At 49.8% G+C, this 21,808-nt stretch overlaps 1 protein-coding gene and 1 long non-coding RNA gene across 24 annotated transcripts in view; one reads left to right on the forward strand and one right to left on the reverse strand.

Moving 5' to 3' along the window:
• Positions 1–21,808, reverse strand: part of Ralgps1 (Ral GEF with PH domain and SH3 binding motif 1) — a 238,081-nt gene that overhangs the window by 32,581 nt on the left and 183,692 nt on the right. For all 22 annotated transcript variants that reach the window (XR_003952804.1, XR_374092.4, XR_374090.4 and 19 more), the window contains 3 exons: positions 8,412–8,549; positions 6,419–6,512; positions 2,182–2,249 (listed from right to left, as the gene is read on the reverse strand). Coding sequence is in view for 15 of the 22 variants with exons in the window: in XM_030251025.1 (XP_030106885.1) it covers positions 2,182–2,249; positions 6,419–6,512; positions 8,412–8,549 (300 nt within the window). In the remaining 7 variants the exon portion in view is untranslated. The remainder of the gene's footprint in view (positions 1–2,181; positions 2,250–6,418; positions 6,513–8,411; positions 8,550–21,808) is intronic.
• Gm13528 lies at positions 9,318–19,011 on the forward strand. 2 transcript variants are annotated; one of them, XR_866131.3, is made up of 3 exons: positions 9,318–11,999; positions 15,570–15,947; positions 17,396–19,011. It is a non-coding gene; the product is annotated as a predicted gene 13528 (long non-coding RNA). The 2 variants fall into 2 exon arrangements; XR_003954029.1 differs by having other exon boundaries at positions 15,570–19,011.

Consider the following 21,808-nt stretch of genomic DNA (forward strand, 5'->3'; position numbering starts at 1 on the left):
CTATCTTTCCTCTGACACTTCAAGGGGGAAGCCTGAGTTAATGAATGGCTATGAGCTTTCTAGAAAGTCACTGGCTCTCTGCTGATCAACATAAACCCTGACATGCTGCTTTGGGCCTGAAGCCAGGGATTCGGAAAGTTGGTGGAAAACACTCCTGTGAGCCGAACTCCCTCTGCTGTGCAGGAATTGCTGGGCTCAGCACTTTTCTGGAAGGTTGTGCAGAGTCAGCAGCCAGCCCTCAAGGACAGGTGTCCACAGGGCCCAACAAGGAACTCTGAGGCTAGAGCTGAATGTGTGGCATCAGATTCTCCCAGAAGTCTATGCCAGCCTCTAGGAATTCCACACCCAGACCTGTCTCTCAGGGGCTTTACTTTGTTGGAGAAGACAGACATAGGGCAAGTGAGTATGCAGATGACTGCAGGTTAGGCCATGCAGGCTACTGCCACACAAGGTCATTGTATGATGTAGGGCTACATCATGTAGTCCTGTGAGAGGCTGGGCAGGAAGTAAACCCAGCTTTGTAGACCATGGGGGCCACATCCCCCAAAAAATCAACTCCACAGCTGCTCACACAGGCAAATATAGGAACATGTGGCCAGATGTCATCCTATACAGAAACCAGGTGAGTCTGTTTGGTGTTCAGAGCTTGCTGCCCCAGTGAAACCAGACCCAACTGGGGTCTTGGGCAGTGTCACTTAGCTAAAGCCTGGAGGCTAACTCAGTGACAGAATTCCCTTGGCAGCCACAACCTCATCACAGCTCACTAATGAGAGAGGTCTGGGCTAGATTCTGCACAGGTGTCAGCAGCAGCCCTGTGGTAGAGTGTGCAGTGCTGAGCATCTTGGAGAGCAGTTTGTCTGGGGGAGAGTTCTAGAATAGTGACAGATCAGAAAGTAGAAACCTGTCCAAAACCATAACTCTCTGAACCACCATTACCAATGGTCATTTGCAAGGGAAGACAGCAGGGTTTTGAGGATACAGTAGGAGACACTTAATACAAGGGTCTAGAGATACCATGAAAAAATACAACCGTAGACAACCCTAACTCAGCAGCCCTGGTGCTTCCAAGGCTCATGAGAAGAGGAGCCCAGAGGTACAAAGAAGACTCTAGCTTACCACTCAGAGATAGCAGAGGCTGGCACAGAAAAAAGCCAAGGGCATATTCCAGAGACAGGACAGAGGCTGTGCAGCAGGGTCAGGGCAGGAAGGAAACTGCCACAGTATTTCCTGAGGGTTCTGTGGGCCTGGCCCTACCAACACATACCCCAGCAGGAAGTAAGGAGAGGCTGACCTGAGTAGCCCAAGGCTGAGGGAGGGATGGCGTAACACCGTGACCCCGGGTAGTAGTTCCCACCTACTTCTTATGCTGGGCACCTGAACAACATTTCAGTGTTGCCTGGTTGGGAGGATGGTTTCATTCTCTCCATTTTCCATACAAGGAACACCCAGCCCAGAGGGACAAAGCTACCTGGCTAAGGTACAGTGGCTCAGAACCCAAGCTGGAGTGATGGAGAGCTACAACCAGGAGAATGTGCTGCCAGAGGCTCTCTAGCCTCTCCCCAGACAGCGATGCAGATCAGGCCCCAGCCCTAGGAGCTGGCTGTACAATGACTGGAGAGCCACTGTTATGACGGTAACAACCAAGCAGCTGGCACCGAGTACATCCTGACAGTGGACAGGTGTGGACAGAGCACAAGCCAGCCCTGTGCTCACCCCAGTACCATGACAACAGTCTAAGAGCAATAACAGTCTTCCCTCCCACCTGTAGATAAGGCTCTGGAGGACCAGAAAGACAAGAGAGACAAAGCTAGAGCCTTGCTCTGCTGGCAGATTCCTGGAATCCCATTGCTGGTGACAGTATGTTTCCCTCAGAGATGATAAATCTAATGTATCTGCTCCATCCTGGGTACCCCTCTTTGTGGCACATAACTCCAATAGTTGGGGCAGACTGAAGGACAAGGGTCAAGGTGGTCTAGGGGAAGATCACCTTGTGCAAGCTTCTAAGTTGGGTATCTGATCTCCTGAGGTTCCACAGGCCGTGTGGTGGAAGGTGCTGTAAATAGGGACAGTTGAGCCTGCCATGCAGTGAAACCCAACTGTGTTCTTGGGATCCATGTAGGGCTTATCTTGGCACCTGTCTAGGCTGTGAGCAGTTTTGTACCATTTGAGGAGCTATGATACCTGCAAGATCTTCCTTGGACGAAACTAGTCTTGGAGAGCTGCTTCCTGGTTCGATTCTGAGTGACAACCTGAAACCAAAGATTTTCACAAGGTCAGAGACCCCAGGTCTACCATGGGGCTGGGGAGGGTGGCTGTTCAAGAGTCACAGAACTCAGGAATACTCTGAGATCTGCTTTGGGTACAACTCTTCCTCCCACTGATGCCTCCAAGGCCCTTGCTTGTTTTCCCACAACCCTGTGACTGAAGCATGTTTTAGAGTCTAGGAAAGCAAGGAGAAAGAAAATCCATGTGGCTTCCTCAGTGAAATTCATGGCACCAGTGGGTGGCAGGCAGGAATGCTATGATGGAAAGCAGGCTCCATAGGACTGGACTAGCAATGTGAGGGAATCCTTCATGGCATGGAGATGGCCCTGGGCAATGAAGGGAACCTCCTGCCTCCTTGTGGGAAATGGAATGCTAGGTAATCCTGGACCTTCCAGACAGCAGGACAGGACCAACCTCCAGCTCCTCCGCATATGTGGAAGGAGAGCCGGTCTCTCAATGGTATCAAGACAGTGGTCCAGCAACACCTCAGACCTTGTCTCACAGAAGGAAAAAGGAGTGACCCCCAGATCACCTCAGAAGGTGGCCTCTGAGCAGAGGAGGGGCCTATAAGAACATGAGCTGAGCTCAACAAAACCTTAATATCAAGGGGACGAGACAGAGGAAGCAGATGAGACAGGAGACTGGGGACACGGAACCAAATCACAAATGGAAACCAGAGCGGGCTGGCTGAACACCTTACAGGAAACAGAGCACTCAGGACTGCTGGAGGCTGAGCAGCCAATCACAACTGCTGGGAAGCAGCTTAAGGAGGAAGAGGAAGATGAGGAGGAGGAGGAGGAGGAGGAGGAAGGCAGAGAGCACCAAGTACAGGGGCCCTGGAAGGGGAAGCCAAGAATGGGTGTGGAAGAACGTGAAGGTGTAACGGTCAGGGCTGGTCTGCAGTGCTGCAGTGGGGAAGGCACCCTGTGGGTCTGGGAGACCTGGGAAAGGCTCTCCTCTCTGAGGCGTTCTTACTAAGCTTCAGAATTTCATGGACTTCTTCACCCACTTAACAAACCAAGAGGGAGAAACTCAGACAGGCTTGAGCATTCTTTAGCAGCAGCACCCAGTGTCGTCAAGAGGCCGTCACATCTACACAGGCCTGCAGGAAAGCAGGAGACCAAGCTCGGCTCTTCAAGGGAAGGCCCAGCTCCTGATGAGCCCCGCTAAGCAAGGGATGGACTTCAAACAGTGACTCAAGGGAGCGACAGGCGGTAAGAGTGGGTTCCATTACAAGCACGGCTGCAGAGATTGTGATTGCTGAGTTTCCATGGGATGCACTCAGAGGGTGGGTCCAAACAGACACAACTCACAGAAACCTGGAGGCTGCTGAAGCATGGCCTGGTGGGGGCAGGGCCAGCTGCATTGTCTTTATAACCTGAGGCACAGACAGTCACAGTGACGCCTGGTCACAGGAAGCACCCAGACTCAGGCCTCTTCATGGTTTCCTGGCTCATTTTATGAGTCTTACAAAAGTTGTTTTAGGAAGTATATTTTTTTATTTTAACCTTTAACTATGTGTATGTATTCCTCTCTGAGGTGACGTGCATGTGTGTATAGGGGCCAGAGGCTGCCGGGAGAGGGTGTCAGACCCTCTGGAGCTGGAATTTCAGGGAGATGTGGGTGCTGGAAACTGTACCGTGTGTCTCATGTCAACTTGACACAAGCTAGAGTTATCGGGAAGGAGGGAACCTCAATTCAGAAAAGGCCTTCATAAGATCTGGCTGTGAGGAATTTCCTGAATTAATGATTGATGGGGGAGGGCCCAGTCCATTGTGGGTGGTGCCATCCCTGGGCTGGTGGTCCTGGGTTCTATAAGAAAGCAGGCTGAGCAAGCCAGGGGAAACAAGCCGGTAAGCAGCACCCCTCCATGGCCTCTGCATCAGCTCCCACCTCCAGGTTCCTGTCCTGTGTGAGTTCCTGCCCTGACTTCCTTTGGTGATGAACAGCAATGTGGAAGTGTAAGCTGAATAACTCCTTTCCTCCCCAGCTTGCTTCTACGTCATGGTGTTTCCCTGCAGCAATGGAACCCTGACTAAGGCAGGCTCCCTGACAGAGGAGGAGGGCTCTTCACCACTGAGCTCTCTCTGCAGCCCAGAAAGCAGGATTTCGTGCAGTAAATAAATATTAACATAAAGAGTCATCATTCCTTCCTTGTATTTTAGCTTCCTTTTGTAATGTTGAATTAAATTTAAGATGTTTGATTAATAGCAAGGAGAGCGGTGTGATCCAACTGAGTAAATTCTGTCCTTGCATTCCTCCACTTACCCACCCTTTTCTCTGTATAAAGTTCCCATGCACAGTCAAGTGTTCAAATCCCTGCTTCCTTCATGCTGACCACGCTTTCTAAGTGGTAGGATTGGGTCATTTCCTTAAACTGATGCCAGACAAACATGGAGAATGAGGCGACACTGGTTGAGCTTCTCAGTAGAGAACTGACAAGGCAGATGCTGGCCAGACATCAGAAGAGCAAGGTTACCAATGTCCTCAGGTCTCGCATCCTTGGCATCGAGGAGCCACCTCTAGGTGTGAGCTGGCCACAGCGCTCAGTACTCTGGCAGAATCACACACCCTGCCCTCGTCCTGCCACTTAGAAACAGGACCTCCTTAGAAAGAGGGCCTTCCATGCTGGGGGCAGGAAGGCAGCCCTCCTCCCTGGGTTTGCCCAGCTTGGCCCAACAAAGAGCCTTTATGAGCACCGGGTTGGCTGTTGTTTAGCACAGAGGGGTGAGGGTGAGGGGCGGTGCTCCACTTCTTCAGAATGGAAGGAGTAATTACTCATAATCTGCAGCTTGTCCAAGGATTGTCTCATGTTCACAAGTATTTATAGGCCATTTTTCTCCTTAAAGCGTATTAGTGCTAATGAAAAACTACTGTCTCTTTAATGGCAAGATTGGAACATGAATGGAAAACATTATACTAGAACCTAAATGGGAATAATTTCGCACTCCAGGCCACTCTTCAGGAACAGCAAATGCTTTGTAAATAAAATGAGCTCTGTCTGTGATAGATGCAGACTGAGCATGACCTCTGGCCGGCATCCATGCTCCAGTCACCATGAGCTAGCACACACCTCTGCACCGTTCTCCATTTTGATGGATGCTGGGATAGCAACAACGAGGGCAGGATGTTTATTTCCCAGAGAGGGTGGAGCTTCTACTGGAGTGCTAAGAGAGAGTGAGTCTCCAGGCCCCACCCTACAACCTGGATCCACAGCTAGAGCTCTGAGCCACTGATGCTGCACTGGCCAGGTGGGGAGGCCTGAACAACGGTTCCCAAATCTGTGAAGTGATTGGTGGCCATGGTTCTGGGTCATTTTCACATACTGAGATGACACAAGGTCAGGTTTTCAACACAAGACTGCAAGGGGTTAGCAGTACTAGTTAAGAGGAGTCAGGGCACAGAATCAGCAGTGGGATGGGATGGGAAAGAGACTCCGTGACAGTGACACTCTGGTGGCCAATGATCTATCACACGATGGCTGAGATTTGCCTTGATGTAGGTCAGAGAAAGCGATGAGTAGAGAGAGTATGTCCAGCTAAGATGGGCACCCAGAGTGCAGTTAAACCCCGCCCCTCCCTCAGATCCTGACCATGTAGGAGGCACACTCAGGTGCACCAATGAAGGGAGAACTGCAGGCCAGAGCAGGGTAGACAGAGATGCGGCGGGCCTTTAGGGATTTGCTAAGAAGGACCTTTCATAGAAGCATGGAGACTGTGCCTGGGGCCCTTGGCTAGAGCCAGATGGAGAGTACTGCAGAGAGCTGAGAGGCCCAGGGACTGACTGTGCTATACATCTGTGAAACAGAACGTTGGAGAACACGGGCCTGAAGATATGACCAGCTAACCTACTATCCAATGCCAAGGGTCCCCTTGAAAGCCTGCATCACGCATGGCTATGGAGTCCACACGTGCTTCCCAGGCCACATGGGAAGGTGGACATACCGCCTTCCTCAGTTGCGGGGCCTGAGGGACTGGGGCAAAGGTAGGTATTGAGGGCTATACAGACAACATTGTTCTGGGGCCAGTAGTGGTGGGACATGGAACTCTCAGGTCACTTCCCAGTCCCCAGTAAGGACCAAGTCACCTGCAGGCACCTGGGTGCTAAGGGCAACAGTGGACAGGTAGGCTGCTCAGGGTGGACAAGGACTTACTTGTAATTATCATCTTCTACAAACTTCTGGAGCTCCTCGATGTAGCGCACAGACTTCAGGTACTTTTGCACATGTGGCAGGGTAGTGAGGTGATCTGCAAAAGTTGGAACAAAACTCAGAGAGGCTTGGCTGCCCCCGCCCAGGGGAGACTGACACAGACACACCTGAGATCCCGAGGTTGGCTCACTGTTCTTGGGGCCAGGACCTAAAGGAGGGTCAGGTCTGAATTCTGCCCTTGAGGAGAGTGACCTCAGAATCTGGCTGAGAGAGAGAAAGAGATATGCTAAGCCTGGGGAGAGATAAAGCCTTCAGAACACACTAGAAACGTGTCTATGCCCAAATAGATTTCCAGTGATAGCACTGGGCTGTCTCCTGTGTGCCATGAATGCAAGGCCACCCGGCTAGCGTGGAAGTCCATCCCAAAGGCAGGCTCTGCGCAAGCTGACAGACATCTGTTCCAGCCCTCACTCTGGTTTGTGTTGGACAAAGGCTGCTCCCACCCTACAAGGAGCGATGGTGGCAGTGGGCAAAGGTCCTGTCACTGAGAGATGGCAAGGCAAGGTTCCACTTCAGCCTGTGAGGCCTGTGCCACACTATGTCACAGCCTTCCTGGAGCGACTGGGTCTAGCCCCTTCACTTTCCTTAGCCACTTCCTTGTCACTGTACTCCTGAGAATGGGGACAGCCATGAAAGGAGAGGCTGTGGGGAGGGAGAAGCCCTGGCAAGCAGCAGGGGTCTCAATCTTCAGGCTCCATGCTCCTATAAGTCCTTCTTGCCATCATCATCTCTGACACAAGTCCAGGGCACTGTGACACGAGTGCAATTCAGGGCCAGGCTGAGGGCCAGGCGCCACGTGTGGCTCTGTTTTCACATGTGAGCAATCCGTGAGGAAGAGAAAGTAACCTTTCAAGACAGTTAGACGTGAGACCTGTTTCCTGGTGTGACTCAGAGGCTGAGTCTGCCGCTGCTCTGCTGGTCTACAGACAACGATGAGGGTGGGCTCCAGAACAAGTGTGCTGCTGCGAGTGCAGGCCTCAGGGGAGAGCTGCCCTATGCTGTGGACCTATCTTGCCCTGAGACGTGGTGAGCCGTGGTTTCCCTGTGTTCCTCCCAAGCACAAGTGGCCAGCGGTCTCACACCCCGTGTGACAGGCAGGACTCTCTTTTCTCATACCGCCTGGTGCACTGACTTTTATTCCTTTCTCCTGCAGTGAGAGGCCAGCTTACAGCTCTGTTCCTCACTCCCCATCACTGCAGACCCTTGCCTGGATCGCTGTTCCTTCTCACAAAGGACCGAGGCACTGGACTCACAGTCAGCCTCCACACCAAGGTATTTTATTAAGATCTTGTATAAAACCGGTGCCCGTGTGGATGGCATTGACTTCCAGCTAGGACATCTCCAGGGAGCCTGCTGTACTCCAGGCACCTGCTGTCCTGCTCCCCTCTGCCATCGGCCGTATGTAGCAGAGCCTGGCCAGCTGCCTACCGAATCATCACCCCATTCCATTTCAGCCCACAGCTAGATTACATGGCCTGGCTGCCTGTGGCAGAAGTGAGGTGTGCCCTTTGCAAGTCTGGCTGACAAACCACCCTTGTCAGCTTCTTTCTCCTCATCTCTGCCAACCTAGTGCAGAGCCTATGAGAGGACTCAAATGGAAAAGTCACAAGTAGAAGGGATCTGGACCCAAGTCCACTTGAAGAAGAGCTGCCTGGAGCTTCCCACCAGGCTTCTCATGGATGAACAACTCGGAGCTAGCGAGACCTGGGACGTGCCACTCACTAGACAATCAAGTTGTTCCGCATGTACCTAAGGAACAGGGGCGTCTCGTTTGCAGTGTTTGGAAATACATATAAAGCCTAGCCCATGTCTAAAGCTCAAGACACTCCAATGGGGCTTCGTGGGCCTAACCTGATTCTTGGAGCTTTCTGGCCAACATGCTGTATCCAGACTGTAACGATGCAAGATTTTACAATTCTAGCAGTTAGGTACTAACCATAGCTACAGGAAACTTGTAAATCGGCAATGATTCGGAGGATGTTGTTCATCTGGTTGGATCGTTGTTCGTTTTCCATGATGCTGCCAGAGGCAGGGTATGCAGAATCAATGTAGATCAAGTCCAGAAGGTAGATTCCTAGGGTTAAAGAAGATGCTGAGTTATGTTAGGGTATATTACAAAGCCGAGAGTTAAACAGTCTCCTGGGCACGAAGGCATAAAGGGCAATGTGTGGAAATGGAACATACTCTTTGGACTTGAATCCTAATTCTAACTAATTCATTCTTTGTGCTCAACTATACATCAAACATTTGAGCAACAACTAAAATGGATACGATGCTGGCAGACTCTAGCCTGTCTAATTTGCATAATCTTCAACAAGGTTTTGTACCTCTAATCAAATGGAAAATAACAGCCTATTTTTTAATGACTGGTGAAGTTTAATAACCAAGTCTAAGCTGCCATGCCCAGGAGAACAGCTTTTGTGGTTTTTAATTATTTCTTTAGCTATTTGTCTATTTGTCCCTGAACATGTGCATACGTTCATACAATTGTGAATTAATGAAAGAACAGAAGAAGTTAAGAATGAGATATTTCTCTATACAAACCAAACAAAAAAGCAAAAAAACCAAAAACAGCAGAAGGCAGAGACTTTTCCTGAGATGCTTCCCAAGAAATAAGATGTATGTCAAGCCGGGCATGGTGGCGCATGCCTTTAATCCCAGCACTCGGGAAGCAGAGGCAGGCGGATTTCTGAGTTCTAGGCCAGCCTGGTCTACAGAGTGAGTTCCAGGACAGCCAGGGCTACACAGAGAAATCCTGCCTCGAAATACCAAAACAACAACAAAAATAGGTGTGAGTCGAAGCCAGGACTGATGGGCAGTGATGAGCAGGGGTTGGGGGAGAAGGAAGAAGGGAAGGGCTTCTACGTGGCTCTCCGATGGCTGACTGCAAAGCTGCACTACAGACTATCTGGCGATAATAAAGAGAAGGGAATGGCACACCCTTCAAGGTGCTCCCTGATCAACGCTGATTCATAATGCAGGAGGGCCTGGGCAGGAGAAGCCATGCACAGTACAACTCAAGACAGAAGATGACCAAGACAAAGAGATATGGCTGGTGTGGATAAAGACATGCCAACGGAGAATACATGAAACAACACCACATTTAAACACATAAATTAAGGAACTACCAGGGATAAAAAGTGAATTTACAAAATGCTACAACACTCCCTGCAGTGGTGGCACACACCATTAATCCCAGCACTCCGGAGGCAGAAATCTCTGATTTGATTTCAAGGCTAGCCTGATCTACAGTGAGTTCCAGGACAGTCAGGGCTGCACAGAGAAACCCTGTCTCAAAAACCAAAACAAAGCACAATAAAAACACACAAAACAAAACAAACAAACAAAGGCTACAACCCGTGGCGTGCTACAACCAACAGATAGCCCGATAAGTTCAAACACTCAGTAGCATGGTATTCACATCCACAGCCCAGGATTTTCAGGCTCACCCTTACTCTCAGATTCTCCGGGGCTGGAGAGAGGGTGCAAGTGTGCCCTACTCTTGCAGAGGACCCAAGTTTGGTCCCCAGCCTGTGACAGGCAGGCTGTGATTGCCTATAACTCTGGCTCCAGGGGGATTTGGTGCCTCTGGCTTCCGTGGGCATGTGTACTAACATGTACACGCAAACATCGAACTTAATATGACAAGAATAAATCTTTGAAAAATGTAAGATTTCTACATTTAATGACTTTAAATGTAGTAAATCCTAAAGAGACTTTCATTATTAGAAAATGTTAGCTTTAGAATATCTAACTTTATCAAAATGATTATACACTAAATCATGACAATTCTGTAATGTCAAATATTACAAATGGCAAATGTAATAGCATATAGTTATAGTTTACATGCACTGTATATATTTTTATATATTACATAATTGTGCAGTAAGACAATCTGTTTGAAGAAAAAAATAAGAACTTTTTTTTTTTCTTTTTGGTTTTTTGAGACAGGGTTTTACTAGGTAGACCAGGCTATCCTGGAACTAGTCTATAGACCAGGCTGGCCTCAAACTCACAAAGATTGACATTTCTCTACCTCCCAAGTGCTGAGATCAAAGATGTGCACCACCATGCCAGGCACATACTCGTTTTCTTATTTATCCTTCCAACTCTCACTCTGTAAAGGAGGAAAAGGAAGCTCAGAGAGGATGTGAAATTGGCATAAGGTCACACCACTGGTAAGTGACAGAGATGAGAGTGGAACCTCGGCTTCCTCCTCCATCTCAGGCTTCCTGCCACCACGGAGGACCTCACTCACTCACTCGGATGCTGGGTACAATGAGTCACTCGTCTGCCTTTAAAATCGCTTCAATTGTTCTGGGAAACCGTTAGCTCACAGAAGCATCTGCTGGCTCCTCACAGGCCCCTGTCCAGTCCCTTTCCTTCTGATGCCACTGTTTTCTAATTTTCAATAATTAATAATAATTTTCCTTGATTAAACATTCTAAGTGTGGTAGGCTTGATTTTCACAGATTCATTCTTTCTCTTGAACTCAGTTTTTCCTGCTCTTTAAAAAAAAAGAGTGTAACTCAGTTGCCTCCCTGAGGATTCATGGCAATCCTGGAAATCCCATTATGGCTGAGACCACAACAAAAAGCATCCCCCAGTGCTGTGTGGAGATGGAGGGATGTGGGCCATGGCGTGGGGGGGTTCCAGATGCGGTGAGCAGACTCCAGCTTGGCTGACTCAGAGGCCAGCCAGCAGCTCAGCCCAGAAGCAGGGCAGGAGGTAGGGACTGAGGTTTCCTAGGGTCCCCTGGGAAGCCCTGTCCCTTCCTAGACCAGCACCTCTGGGAAAAGGAGATTGAAGAGATGCAGGGCTGCATACAGTCTCACTACTGTGTACTAAGATGTGCTCTGCAGGGATGTGCTGCCCATATTCATCCAACTGGCCTCCAGAGCAGAGAGGCCCTTGCTCAGACACAACTCTACTTGGAGAGTCCCTTGTGTTGTACCAAAGGGACAGTGTGGCCTGAGCCTCATTCCTGAGTAGTGCTCTACAAACCAAGGCCAGAGGAGCTGAGCATACCCTGGGGAAGGGCAGGGGTTCATTATTGTCTAAGACAGTGAGTTCCTAAATCCCTCGGCAAAACACCCAGACTCCAGCACCTGCTGCACCTCAGGCCCTGAGTGGTTAGCCTCATGTCACAGTGGTGAGGACAGGGTGAGTGACTGGGGACCTAGTCTTGTGAAGCTGGGCAGCGGACATCTACACTTTTGTACTCCCTCAACAGCCAGGGCTATAGAAATGGTGCGCTGTTGCCAACAGTGCAGGAACCCAGAGAAGTCTTTTCTGTTGTACTAGCCAACCACAGGAGATATTTCTAGGCCTGCAACATAAACCAGATGCTTGAATCCTGACAGCCGACTCCTCCCTGACAGGGCTCCTCACAGCCTGGGAGCAGGTCTGGGCGCATGCGCGTCCCCAGAGCAAAGTACACAGAGCTGCTTGGTGAACGTGAGGTGAGGAGACGGAGAATCAGGGGGCATGTTTGTGTTACCCCAGACAACAACCTGATGAGATGGTAAGATTGGGGGTGGAGGCTGTAGCAGTAGTTCAGTGGGTAGAGAGCTCTAACCTTGTTCACCCATGTTTCATAACGAAACCCTGTTCAAAAAAAAAAAAAAAAAAAGATGGTGCTGACTCAGGGTTACTAAGCACTTACTACATCCTGGTCCTAAACTGAAGATTCGGTCAGATTGTTGATTTCAAGGACAATGTGGCCACCAGGAAACGATGGTCCCTCTTCTACAGGACAAAGGGACTGAAACTAGAAGAGGCTACATTACTTTCTTGAGGCCACACAGTGGCAAAGTGGCCAAGGCAGGATCCACATACAGCTCTGTCCAGCTGTCATACACTGCACCAGGCTGCCAGCAGTACCCGGAAGCCAGTGAGGCAGGATGGGGACATCTAACAGCTGGACGAGGGCCTAGGTGCCCAGGCTCTGGTTCTTTCTCCTCCTCTCTACTGTGGAATTAACCTTCTCCAGAGGGGCTTGAAGGGAGGCTGTGGCTCCTCCCTCCTGATACACATCCCAGGCCTGCCTGAGCACATTAGTCTCCGGCCTTATATCAGTGGCCCACCCAGACCTGGGGGCCCTGCCAGCTCTGCCACACAGACCGGCTAGGAGTAGCAGAGGGGTGGCCATGGGAGGGATGGTCTGGCTACAACTGCTATAACCGTGGAAGGTAGGTCCCCAGACACCAGCCGCATGGGACCACCCAGTAGCTGGGCCAGTGCTGGGAGCCCATCTGGCCTGGGATAGTGCAGCTCCTGTTCCTGTTTAGACAGTGACTGCAGCAGATGACACTGTGCTGTTGGCCCTCTACCACAGACGGTAATTGGGCCAGCCACTGGCTTTGGCTGCAGTGGGGATCGGCGGTGCCAAGGGACTGGGCTAGACTGTGAGGTACTGACACAGTGAGGGAGGCTTAGGTGACGGGAAGAACCGCTGTCCATCATGTAGGCGGGGGAGGGGGACGTGCTGCTGGTCTCAGGCTCCTTTACTCTCAATTGTCCATACACTATGTTAAGACACTGAGGTGTCAGAGGAAAAAAGGGTAGGCCAAATTCCCACAGCTTCCAAGAAGACAGGGGTGGGAATTCAGGCCTGTCTTGACAGCAGCGCTAGGGGTAGGAACTGGGAGGCATGGGCTGGCCCAAAGAAGAGGGTCCCAGCTTGAGCTGGGAATGGGAGGCGTGCAGCTGTAGCCTCTCACCTGGGGGCACCTCACACAACCATGCCTGCTCACAGACTAGCCTTCCTTTGAGGCACACGGTTCCCCCAACTTCGCCTCTGCCCTGTGCCACCTTTGTACCGGCTGACAAAGGCGATGCCTTCAGAGAGGACCCCTGCCTGGTGGAGCGCAGTGGCTTCTGCAAGCCAGGAGCAGGCAGCCAGGCTGAGCCAAAGCCCATGGCTGGCCTGGAGCCCCACAAGCCCAGGGAAGGCTCACTGCACCCTTGTTCTTCCTGGCCGTCCTGTCTCACTTCCAGCCCCAGTCTGGTTTTGGTTTTTCTCACACCCCTATCTTTTCAATATGGAAAAATTCTGCTGTGTCGAGGGGAAAAGAAACCTGCCCGGCAGGAGAACACGCAGCTTTTCCATTTTACCACTTTCTATTTTCTCTTTCAAAGTCTGAGATGAAAGACTTTTTTCCACGCTCTTTCTGCTTTGCCTGAAAAGATGACTTTCAGAATTCAGAAATGAGGAGCTGGCCCCCAGAGCTACACTTGTGTGGTTCCACCCCATAAACCATCCTGGTAAATACCAAATGAAATAACAGAGTGCCTGCTCATTAGAGCTGCGTGGTTTGCTTTGGTCTTTAAGACAGCAGCAAGCAGACCCACTGTCTGCGGGCAGCCCTGGCTCCCTGAGAGGAGGATGGAGACGATTGTATTAATTAATGCCTGCCAATTAACATCTATCATGCAAACTGGGAACTTCAGAATGAATCCTTATATAAAGTCTAGGCCTTATGGAAAGTTTGTGGCCTCTGACTGCCAGAGAGACAAATGTTTCCCAGGCTTTCAGCATGGGGCAGTCACGTGTCAGCTGGGGAGTAGACATGGTTTCCGGTGTGAGCACATGGCCTTGTTAGTAATTGCAAATGCACGTGGGCAGAGTCCCTTAGCAGGACTGACCCCTGGGGCGCAGGAGAATGCCACCCCCTCCAGCCTCCCTAGGAAATGAGGGCATAGCCTCAGGTTCCTCAGGAGATCTACAGGCGTGAGGAGGTGATGGCCCAGCCAGAGGCCCCCACCCACCCAGACAGCCGTGAGGCAGAGCAGGTAAGAAGCGTGAGGGAGGCAGCCATCTGTGTACTGGTAATGGGTTTGTTTTGCGCTGGACACTGTGCTGTGTAAAAAACTTTCACTGATCTTTCATTAACTTTATTGGCAAAAGAAAAGAAGCTGACGCATTGCTCTGCCCAACACCCTACTCCCCACTCTTGGAAACAACCCCGATTTCCTTTGGGAGAAATCAGGCCCCCCACGCTCAGAACCCACGTGCTCAGTGGGTCTGGAGCAGCTCCATCCCCTCTTCTGCCCAGGGAGTGAAAACAAATTGTATAAACTAACCGTACTGAAGAGAGGAAAGCCTCACAAACTACAAGCTATGCACATACGCCACGGAGCTGTGTAACCGAGGGAAAGAAATGCAGCTGCAGGCACATTAACACTTTACATAAGAAAGGAGACTATTCATTTCATAGAAGCAGAAAAACAAATAAAAACACAAAAGCAGAAATAACTTGAAAAATTTAAATGACATTTATGCACACTACGATGCACATGTGGAAGCCAGAAGACAGCTCTTAGAAGTAGTCTCCTGCCTCCTGCCACACGGGCTCTGGAGATGGAACTCAGGGGGTCAGCTGTAGCTGCTGGTGCCTGTCCTCACTGAGCCATCTTCTTGGCCCATAAAATTTTCTATATCAGAAGTGACAAATAAAGGTGATGTTTGATGTTTAATTCTGGGGGGGGGGGGGGGAGCGGTGGTGGAGCACACCTGCAGCCCCAACACTCAGAAGCAGAGGCAGGAGGATCTCAGAGTTCAAGGCCAGCCTGGCCTACAGAGTGAGTTCCAGTATAGCCAGGACTATATAGAGAAACCCTGTCTTAGAAAACAAACAAACAAAGAATTAAAAAAAAAATAAAGCAGTCAAGCTTTTAATATGTATGATTAAGGGGGAAATAAAAATTTAAAAAGATTGGCATATAAGTAGGGATGAGAAGGGAAATGGTTCCAAGTGTGCAGAGAAGTTAAAACAGTCGCAGCTTTCTTTTTAAAATGCCTTCAAAATATCTACAGTTCTACCCATAGACTTGGACTGCTCTCAACCTTGGTCCACAAAACTGCTTTTTGAAGAGGGCAGGCATCACTGGAGAGATGGGAACGCCAGGTGTGAGAGGTCTGCACTGCCTCTGAGGCTGTGCTGATGTCTGTGGTCCACTGCCACTGGGGACCATGACTGGGCAGTGCTGCGGCTGGCAGTGCTGATGCCCATGACCTGTATTACCATGGAAGGCCATACAGATAGATATCCTTGGTCTATGCTGCCACCTAAAGCCATGTTAATGTCCCCAGGCCGTGCTACTATTGGACTATGTTGGTGTCCATGACCCATCCTACCACCAGAGACGATGCTGAGGTCCACGGCACTTGCTGACACAAGGGTGGATATCAGTGCTGTCACCAGAAACCATGTAGAAGCCCATGAACCTCACTCCTGTTGACTATGAAGGACAAGGAAGCATCTGCTGTACTGGTACTGATGACTGAGGACTCACATTTGAGAAACATAGAAGACTCCTGTGATAACCTCCCTTCCCCATACACACACACACATACACACACACACACACACACACACACACACACACACACACACACACACACCCCTAACAACCTAGAAGGAAACCATCGAGGAGATGTGGAGAGGAGGCTGAAGTGTGGCTCTCCATGGTAGGTGGCTCTGGCAGGGTGCGGTTAGTGGGAAGGACTCACTTTTAAGGGCTGGCCACCGAGAGTGTGGCCATGTTCCAGTGACTGTACAGACAGCACAAACTGGACTTGGCTGGTGTTTTGTTTTGTTTGATTCTTTTTTGAGCTACAAGGGTTAAGGGGACAGACTTGGAAGTAAGGGTGACCAGGGTGCATTGTATAAAATTCCCAAATAATCAATAAAAATATGTTTGAGAGAGAGAGACCAGAGAGACGAGAGACGAGAGACGAGAGACGAGAGAGAGAGAGAGAGAGAGAGAGAGAGAGAGAGAGAGAGAGAGAACGCGTGAGAGCTCAGCCCTTGGTAAGATATCTGTATCTGCCCCCCCCCCCCCCATCTCCTCTCTGGCTCAGGGCACACTGTGGAAGAGGGGTGGAGAGAACAGTAAGAGTGAGAGGTTAGAGAAGCCCTGTGCCACGCTGTCTTCTGACATACATGTCTATGGCACACAAACTCACAGCAGCTAAAGTAATCCACAACACAAGATCAAGCCGGCCAAAATCCTGGCACAGACAGGAGACAACCTGCAGGCTCCACACCACACTGAGGAGCTCTGGTAGTGGGTAGCTGCTGGGGAAGGAGAAGAGTTCTCTATTGAGGGCATCATTTCTGTAGTTCCCATGCTGCAGTGGATGGCCCACCCCACTCACTCCTGGGCAGCACCACATGGGCTTGGTGGGTTACTTTAAAAAACTTGTATGAAATTGGGAGAGGCTGTGGAGGGGGAATAAAAGGAGGATCTGAAGGCAGAAGATGTGGGTAGATGGGCTCATATTTCATTGTATATATGCATGAAACTCTCAAAAATAAGGGAAAAAAACAAACAAGATAGATGAAACAAATGCTTGATAGAAACAAATAACTTCTTGAAGTTGTGTCAAGAAGTCTCAGTAAACTCTTTAATAACCAAAAAAAAAAAAAAAAAAAACCTTTTAAATAACTAAAAAAAAATTTGAGAAAGTTGCTAAAATTGAGAAGCATGACATCAACTTGATTCCTAACACTCATCCATAAAGCCTCCTGAGGAAATCAGACACTATCCCCACAGCTTCCGAGCACAAAGAAAGCCACAACGATCTGCAGTTCTTTTTTAGGACTGGTATATCTGTTGTGGTAAAGCCTGGCAGATTTGGCACAAGGGGCCATTGGGGCCTCCTAAAGAATGAAGAGACCAGATGATAGCGCTCCCCACAGAGCCATAGACTATCTAACAGAAACCCCAACACCAGCTATGAGAAGCCCTTTTTTGAGCTGTTGGTCAGAGATGTCCAAGAGACTCAAAATATTAGAGCCTACTGCTATTACGTTTGGTTGCCCCTCAGAGGCGAAAGGAAAGTCCCTATTGTTGAAAACACCATACAACTAGGACACAGGAGCCAGGGGACTCAAGCTGGATCTTCCTCTGCAGGGAATAGCTTTCCTGGTACCAGAAGGCGCCATGCAAACTTCCAACAGGCCTGCCCAGTGGCGCCACTTATGAACCATGACCATGAGCATCACAGCATAAGAAGCCTAGGGTGCAGCAGACTCCTACCTCAGTGTTGACCAACAGCTCCCAAGCTGCTCAAGAGGGAGATCACACCCGGGTTACATCATGGTTCTCAGAGGAGACTCCACAGCCACAGCAGCACTGTACTGGACGTCCTTCCGCCCTCTCGTACAGCAGCACTGTAGTGTACTGAACATCCTTTCTGTCTGAGCTGCCGCTGAGCTTTGGAAAGATGGGTCTGACACAGGTGTGCCGTTTAGGACTGAGCACTCCATAGTATGTCTTACTCTCTCCATGGTGACAAACTGTGGGTCTCTGTTAGTTTTGATTTTAACTATGAAAGTTTTGGGTTCTCACCTAGGAAGTCAGACACAGGGAGACAGAAGAGACAGAAAGGGAACATGCACCTATCACTTAGCATGTGCACATCAGCCCTAGGGAGCTCAGAGGACAGCTGTCAGCCATTGTTATTTCTCTTCTACTGTGTGGTCCAGGGATGGAACTCGGGTACTCAGGCTTGACAACAAACCTCTTCCATACCGAGCCATCTTACCGCCCGTCCCTTACCTTTATTTCAATAAGGTGGATTACTCAAATGAGGAGCAATAAGCCTGGGCATTTTTCCATCTAATTTTAATAATGTAGTATAAATTTTTTCTATTATACCTCAGTTGGTTATCCTAAATTGTCTCACTGCATAATTCTTATAGTGGCTAATGGTGTTATCTGTAAACAGTGGCTGTGCCATGTGCGCCTTCATTACTTCACATGCGCTTTCTTTGTCTCATCCCATTGACTTGTGCATCAGCCATGAGAAGACACACTTCAACATCAGCAAGACTGTTTAGTTTTCTCTCTCCCTCCCTCCCTCCCTCCCTTTCTCCCCCCCTCCTTCCTTTCTTTCCTGCCCCTTCTTTTGTTACAGCATGGATACCATGCTCACAGGTCAAGGCTAGGTGCAGCCTGGTTCTAGAGTCTTCAGATCCACCACTGAGGTGCACAAAACAGGGCTCAGAGAATTGGAGCCAAAGCTGAGGGTGTATTTGCATGCATGGCTCTTCTTCTGACCCTTAACTTCTGCTGCGGGGTGGAAGAGACTAGTTCCCCCGGCTGGCACCACCCCACTCCACAGCCACCCTGTGGGGGCAGCACTGGCCTGTCATCTCTAAGCTAACCACCCTGCTTTCTCTGAGTGCTATAAAGAGTATCCAGAGGTGCAAACGTCATCAAAGGAAATGGAAGATGACTCCCAAAGTGAAAGACTCGGAAACCTGCGCCTACATTTGGTAGAACGGTGGCTGCCACGTGCCAAGCAAAACACTCGCAAGCTTGTCTTTCCAGAGCTGGCTCTGAAATCTGCTACTGTGCACAAAAAGGCTCCCCGAACGTCCCAGGCCATCAGGATCCCAGCCAGAGAGTGAGCTCAGAGACGGCTGCTTTAGTTGCCAAAGTATTTTCCATTTCCCCTAATACACTCAGATCTGTGGCCACTTGGTGCTTAGTCTTTAAGTACACCAAAAAAAAAAAAAAAAAAACCAAAGCTGTCGGCTTTATTCATGACTCAATGGAGAGTTCTGGGCCTCCGTCATCAATTTCCCTGCATTCTCTGGGAAATGAGCTGCAGATATTTGGAGGTCTAGGTAGATCAGCACTGATCTCTACTTTCTCAAAGCAGATCTTCTTCTGTTCTCTCAGCAGTGAAGTCCCGAAGGTCTCTTCTACCTGCACTCGTTTATTTTTGGTTGTCAGGCTTAGATGGTTGGAGTCCCCCATTTTTCTTTACAGTGAACGGACGGATACACGCAAATCCCCTCCAGGAAGTATTAGGAAAGCCATTTTGCCAGTACAGTGGGGCCATCTCCTTGAGTCCCACCCTTCTTCCACTATGGTCGGAGCCTGCTGCTCAGCCAGATCTGGACAGCCCAGGCCTGGCCTTGCTTCCCAGCACATTCCTATGGGCAGGGGCTGCAACCCAACCAGCAGGGGGAGCCGGAAGAAACTAGTGTTGTGGCTGTTCTGCCATTGGGCCAGCAGCACCGGCTAGGTCAGGCTGCACAGTGGAAGGCCTAACTAACCACATCTGTCCCCTATGTGTACCAGAACTCAATTTTCTTGGACAGTGACTCAGGACACTTGAACCCTGGGCTCTGGCCTCGTAGGCACCTCTTTGAAATCCATGCAATTTCTTTGTCCATTTATCCAGCACCAGTTTTACCCCATTCTACCTCCCTTCCTAGCAGCACACTGCTGCTGTCCCAGTAGGATTTGCTGTCCACACTGGGCATCAGGATACCCTTGCTACACGATCAGAGGATGCTGTGGGGTGAGGGGAGCATGGCTGCTGACCACCTGGAAAGCTGCAAGGACACAGCTCAGTTAGTGATGCCACTGTCATTGGCAAGGGTACTGATAATACAGATATTCAGAATGCCTCCCATATCTATCCTAGGCATAGGGGTAGAGCACCAGCCAGGGCATAGGCCCTGATCCTAGTAGCCTGATGAAGAAAGGCATTTGAAAGAGGCACAAATCGATGAAACATTAATATTCTTAGATGAGACAGAAAATGGCTTAGTTGTGTCCTTGACATCTGTGGTGTTTACTACGGTGCCCTTCTTTGCCTTCACCTTGCTTTAACTCCAGAGGGTGGCCTACTTCAAGTCACTGGCCACACAGGATTCCAATGAAGGAACCTAGTGGCTGCAGTTATTTCTGATGCTCAAAATTCCACATGCACACTGGAGGGAAGCTGTGGGGGTGCCAGACATCTGTGTTCAAGATCCAGCATCCTAATTTATGACTGATTTGGTTGCTGCCTATAGCTTCACAGGCCTTTGTGGAGACCAAGGGGCTGCAGAGTATCTGAACAGAGGGGACAGTCAGTAAAGCTACTTGAAAAACAACAGCAACAAGAGCGTGAGGAGGGGATGGGGATGTGTAATTAACCCTCACAGATCCTCCCTCAGTTTAGTGGTCACTAAAATTCCTGTAGATAAGAGAGAGCAGGGTGAGGTGGGGGTATTATGGCTAGAATCTATAAATAAGCTCAACACACTTTAAGATAGATGTGCAGGGCCGAGACTGAGTAACTCTGGGCCTTGTCTCTCTAAAGGGAGATCATCAGGGCTTGCCCTTTACTCTCAGAAGTTCAAGACTGGAAGAAGGAGCTGGCCTGGGCCCTGGCGTTCCCTGTGCTCCTCTGCTCACGTGCACTTGCGGCTGCTACTGGCAGGAGAGGCTGGGAGTGTGCCCAGAAAGAGACCCAAATGCCTGCATGCTGATAAACCTCAAAGCCCCATAGATTTCACCACATCCACGGATACAGTCCACGGAAAGACAACCCAGCAATGGGACATGGAAAATCACCTAAGTCCCGGGCTACAGAGCAAGGCCACAGAAAGAGAGGGCTCTGTCCCCTCAACAGCTTGGTCCAAGCTTTGGGACAGAGCACAGAGCACTAGAAATACAGCTCAAGAAGACAGGCTTCTGGATAGGAGAGTGGCTGAGAGGAAATGGGGGCAGAGGGCTAACTAAGTTAAAGCACACTTCAGAGTTAAGGCAGGGCACAGCTCAGAGCTTGCCTAACATACACGAGGCTTGGGCTTAGGTCCCTAGCATTGCAAAGACAAACAAACAAACACAGACCCTCAAAAACCAAAACAACCTTGGAGCCAAAACAACATCAGAGGCAACAAGGGGACAAGTGGGCGCCATGGGACACAGGGTGGTCAGTGTAGAAGGCCAGCCTGGCAAGTCCCACCACTGCCATGGGAAGGGGCAAGGGAAGAAACCTGTCTGAGGAAATGGGGGGGGGGGCTGGGAACAGCTAACCAGGGCACAGCCTGTCCCTCAGAAGAACTCAGCCTGTTCCAGGAAAGAGCCTTGTCCCTAGATACATCCTGCCTAAGCATCTAAACTAAACTAAAATCAGAAGTGAACAAGTCCAGAGAAAGGGCGAACCCCAAACCTATGGAGGTGACCCCTGGCCCTCCAAGCAAGATTTGGGCTCTCTTTGGTCTGCTTCCCCTGAACCTCATATTTCACCAGACTGGCTGGGAAATGAAATAGCCCATACTGGTCCTTCCAGCTGCTTCCTGTGTGAGGAAAATTCAGGAAGAAAATTTTATCTACAAAATGTTAGTACGTGTTGGGTGATTTGCCAATTGCTTTAATTCTTTGGTTTATTTGTATGTTTGTCTGTCTGTCTGTTTGTTTGTTTTGAGATAGGGTCTCATCTAACCCAGGACATGTTACACACAGTGACCTTGAATTACTGACATTCCTGATTCCACATCCCACGTCCTGGGATTATAAGCCTATGCTACCATTCCT

The sequence above is a fragment of the Mus musculus genome, chromosome 2, assembly GCF_000001635.26.
Source record: "Mus musculus strain C57BL/6J chromosome 2, GRCm38.p6 C57BL/6J".
Taxonomy (NCBI): Eukaryota; Metazoa; Chordata; class Mammalia; order Rodentia; family Muridae; genus Mus; species Mus musculus.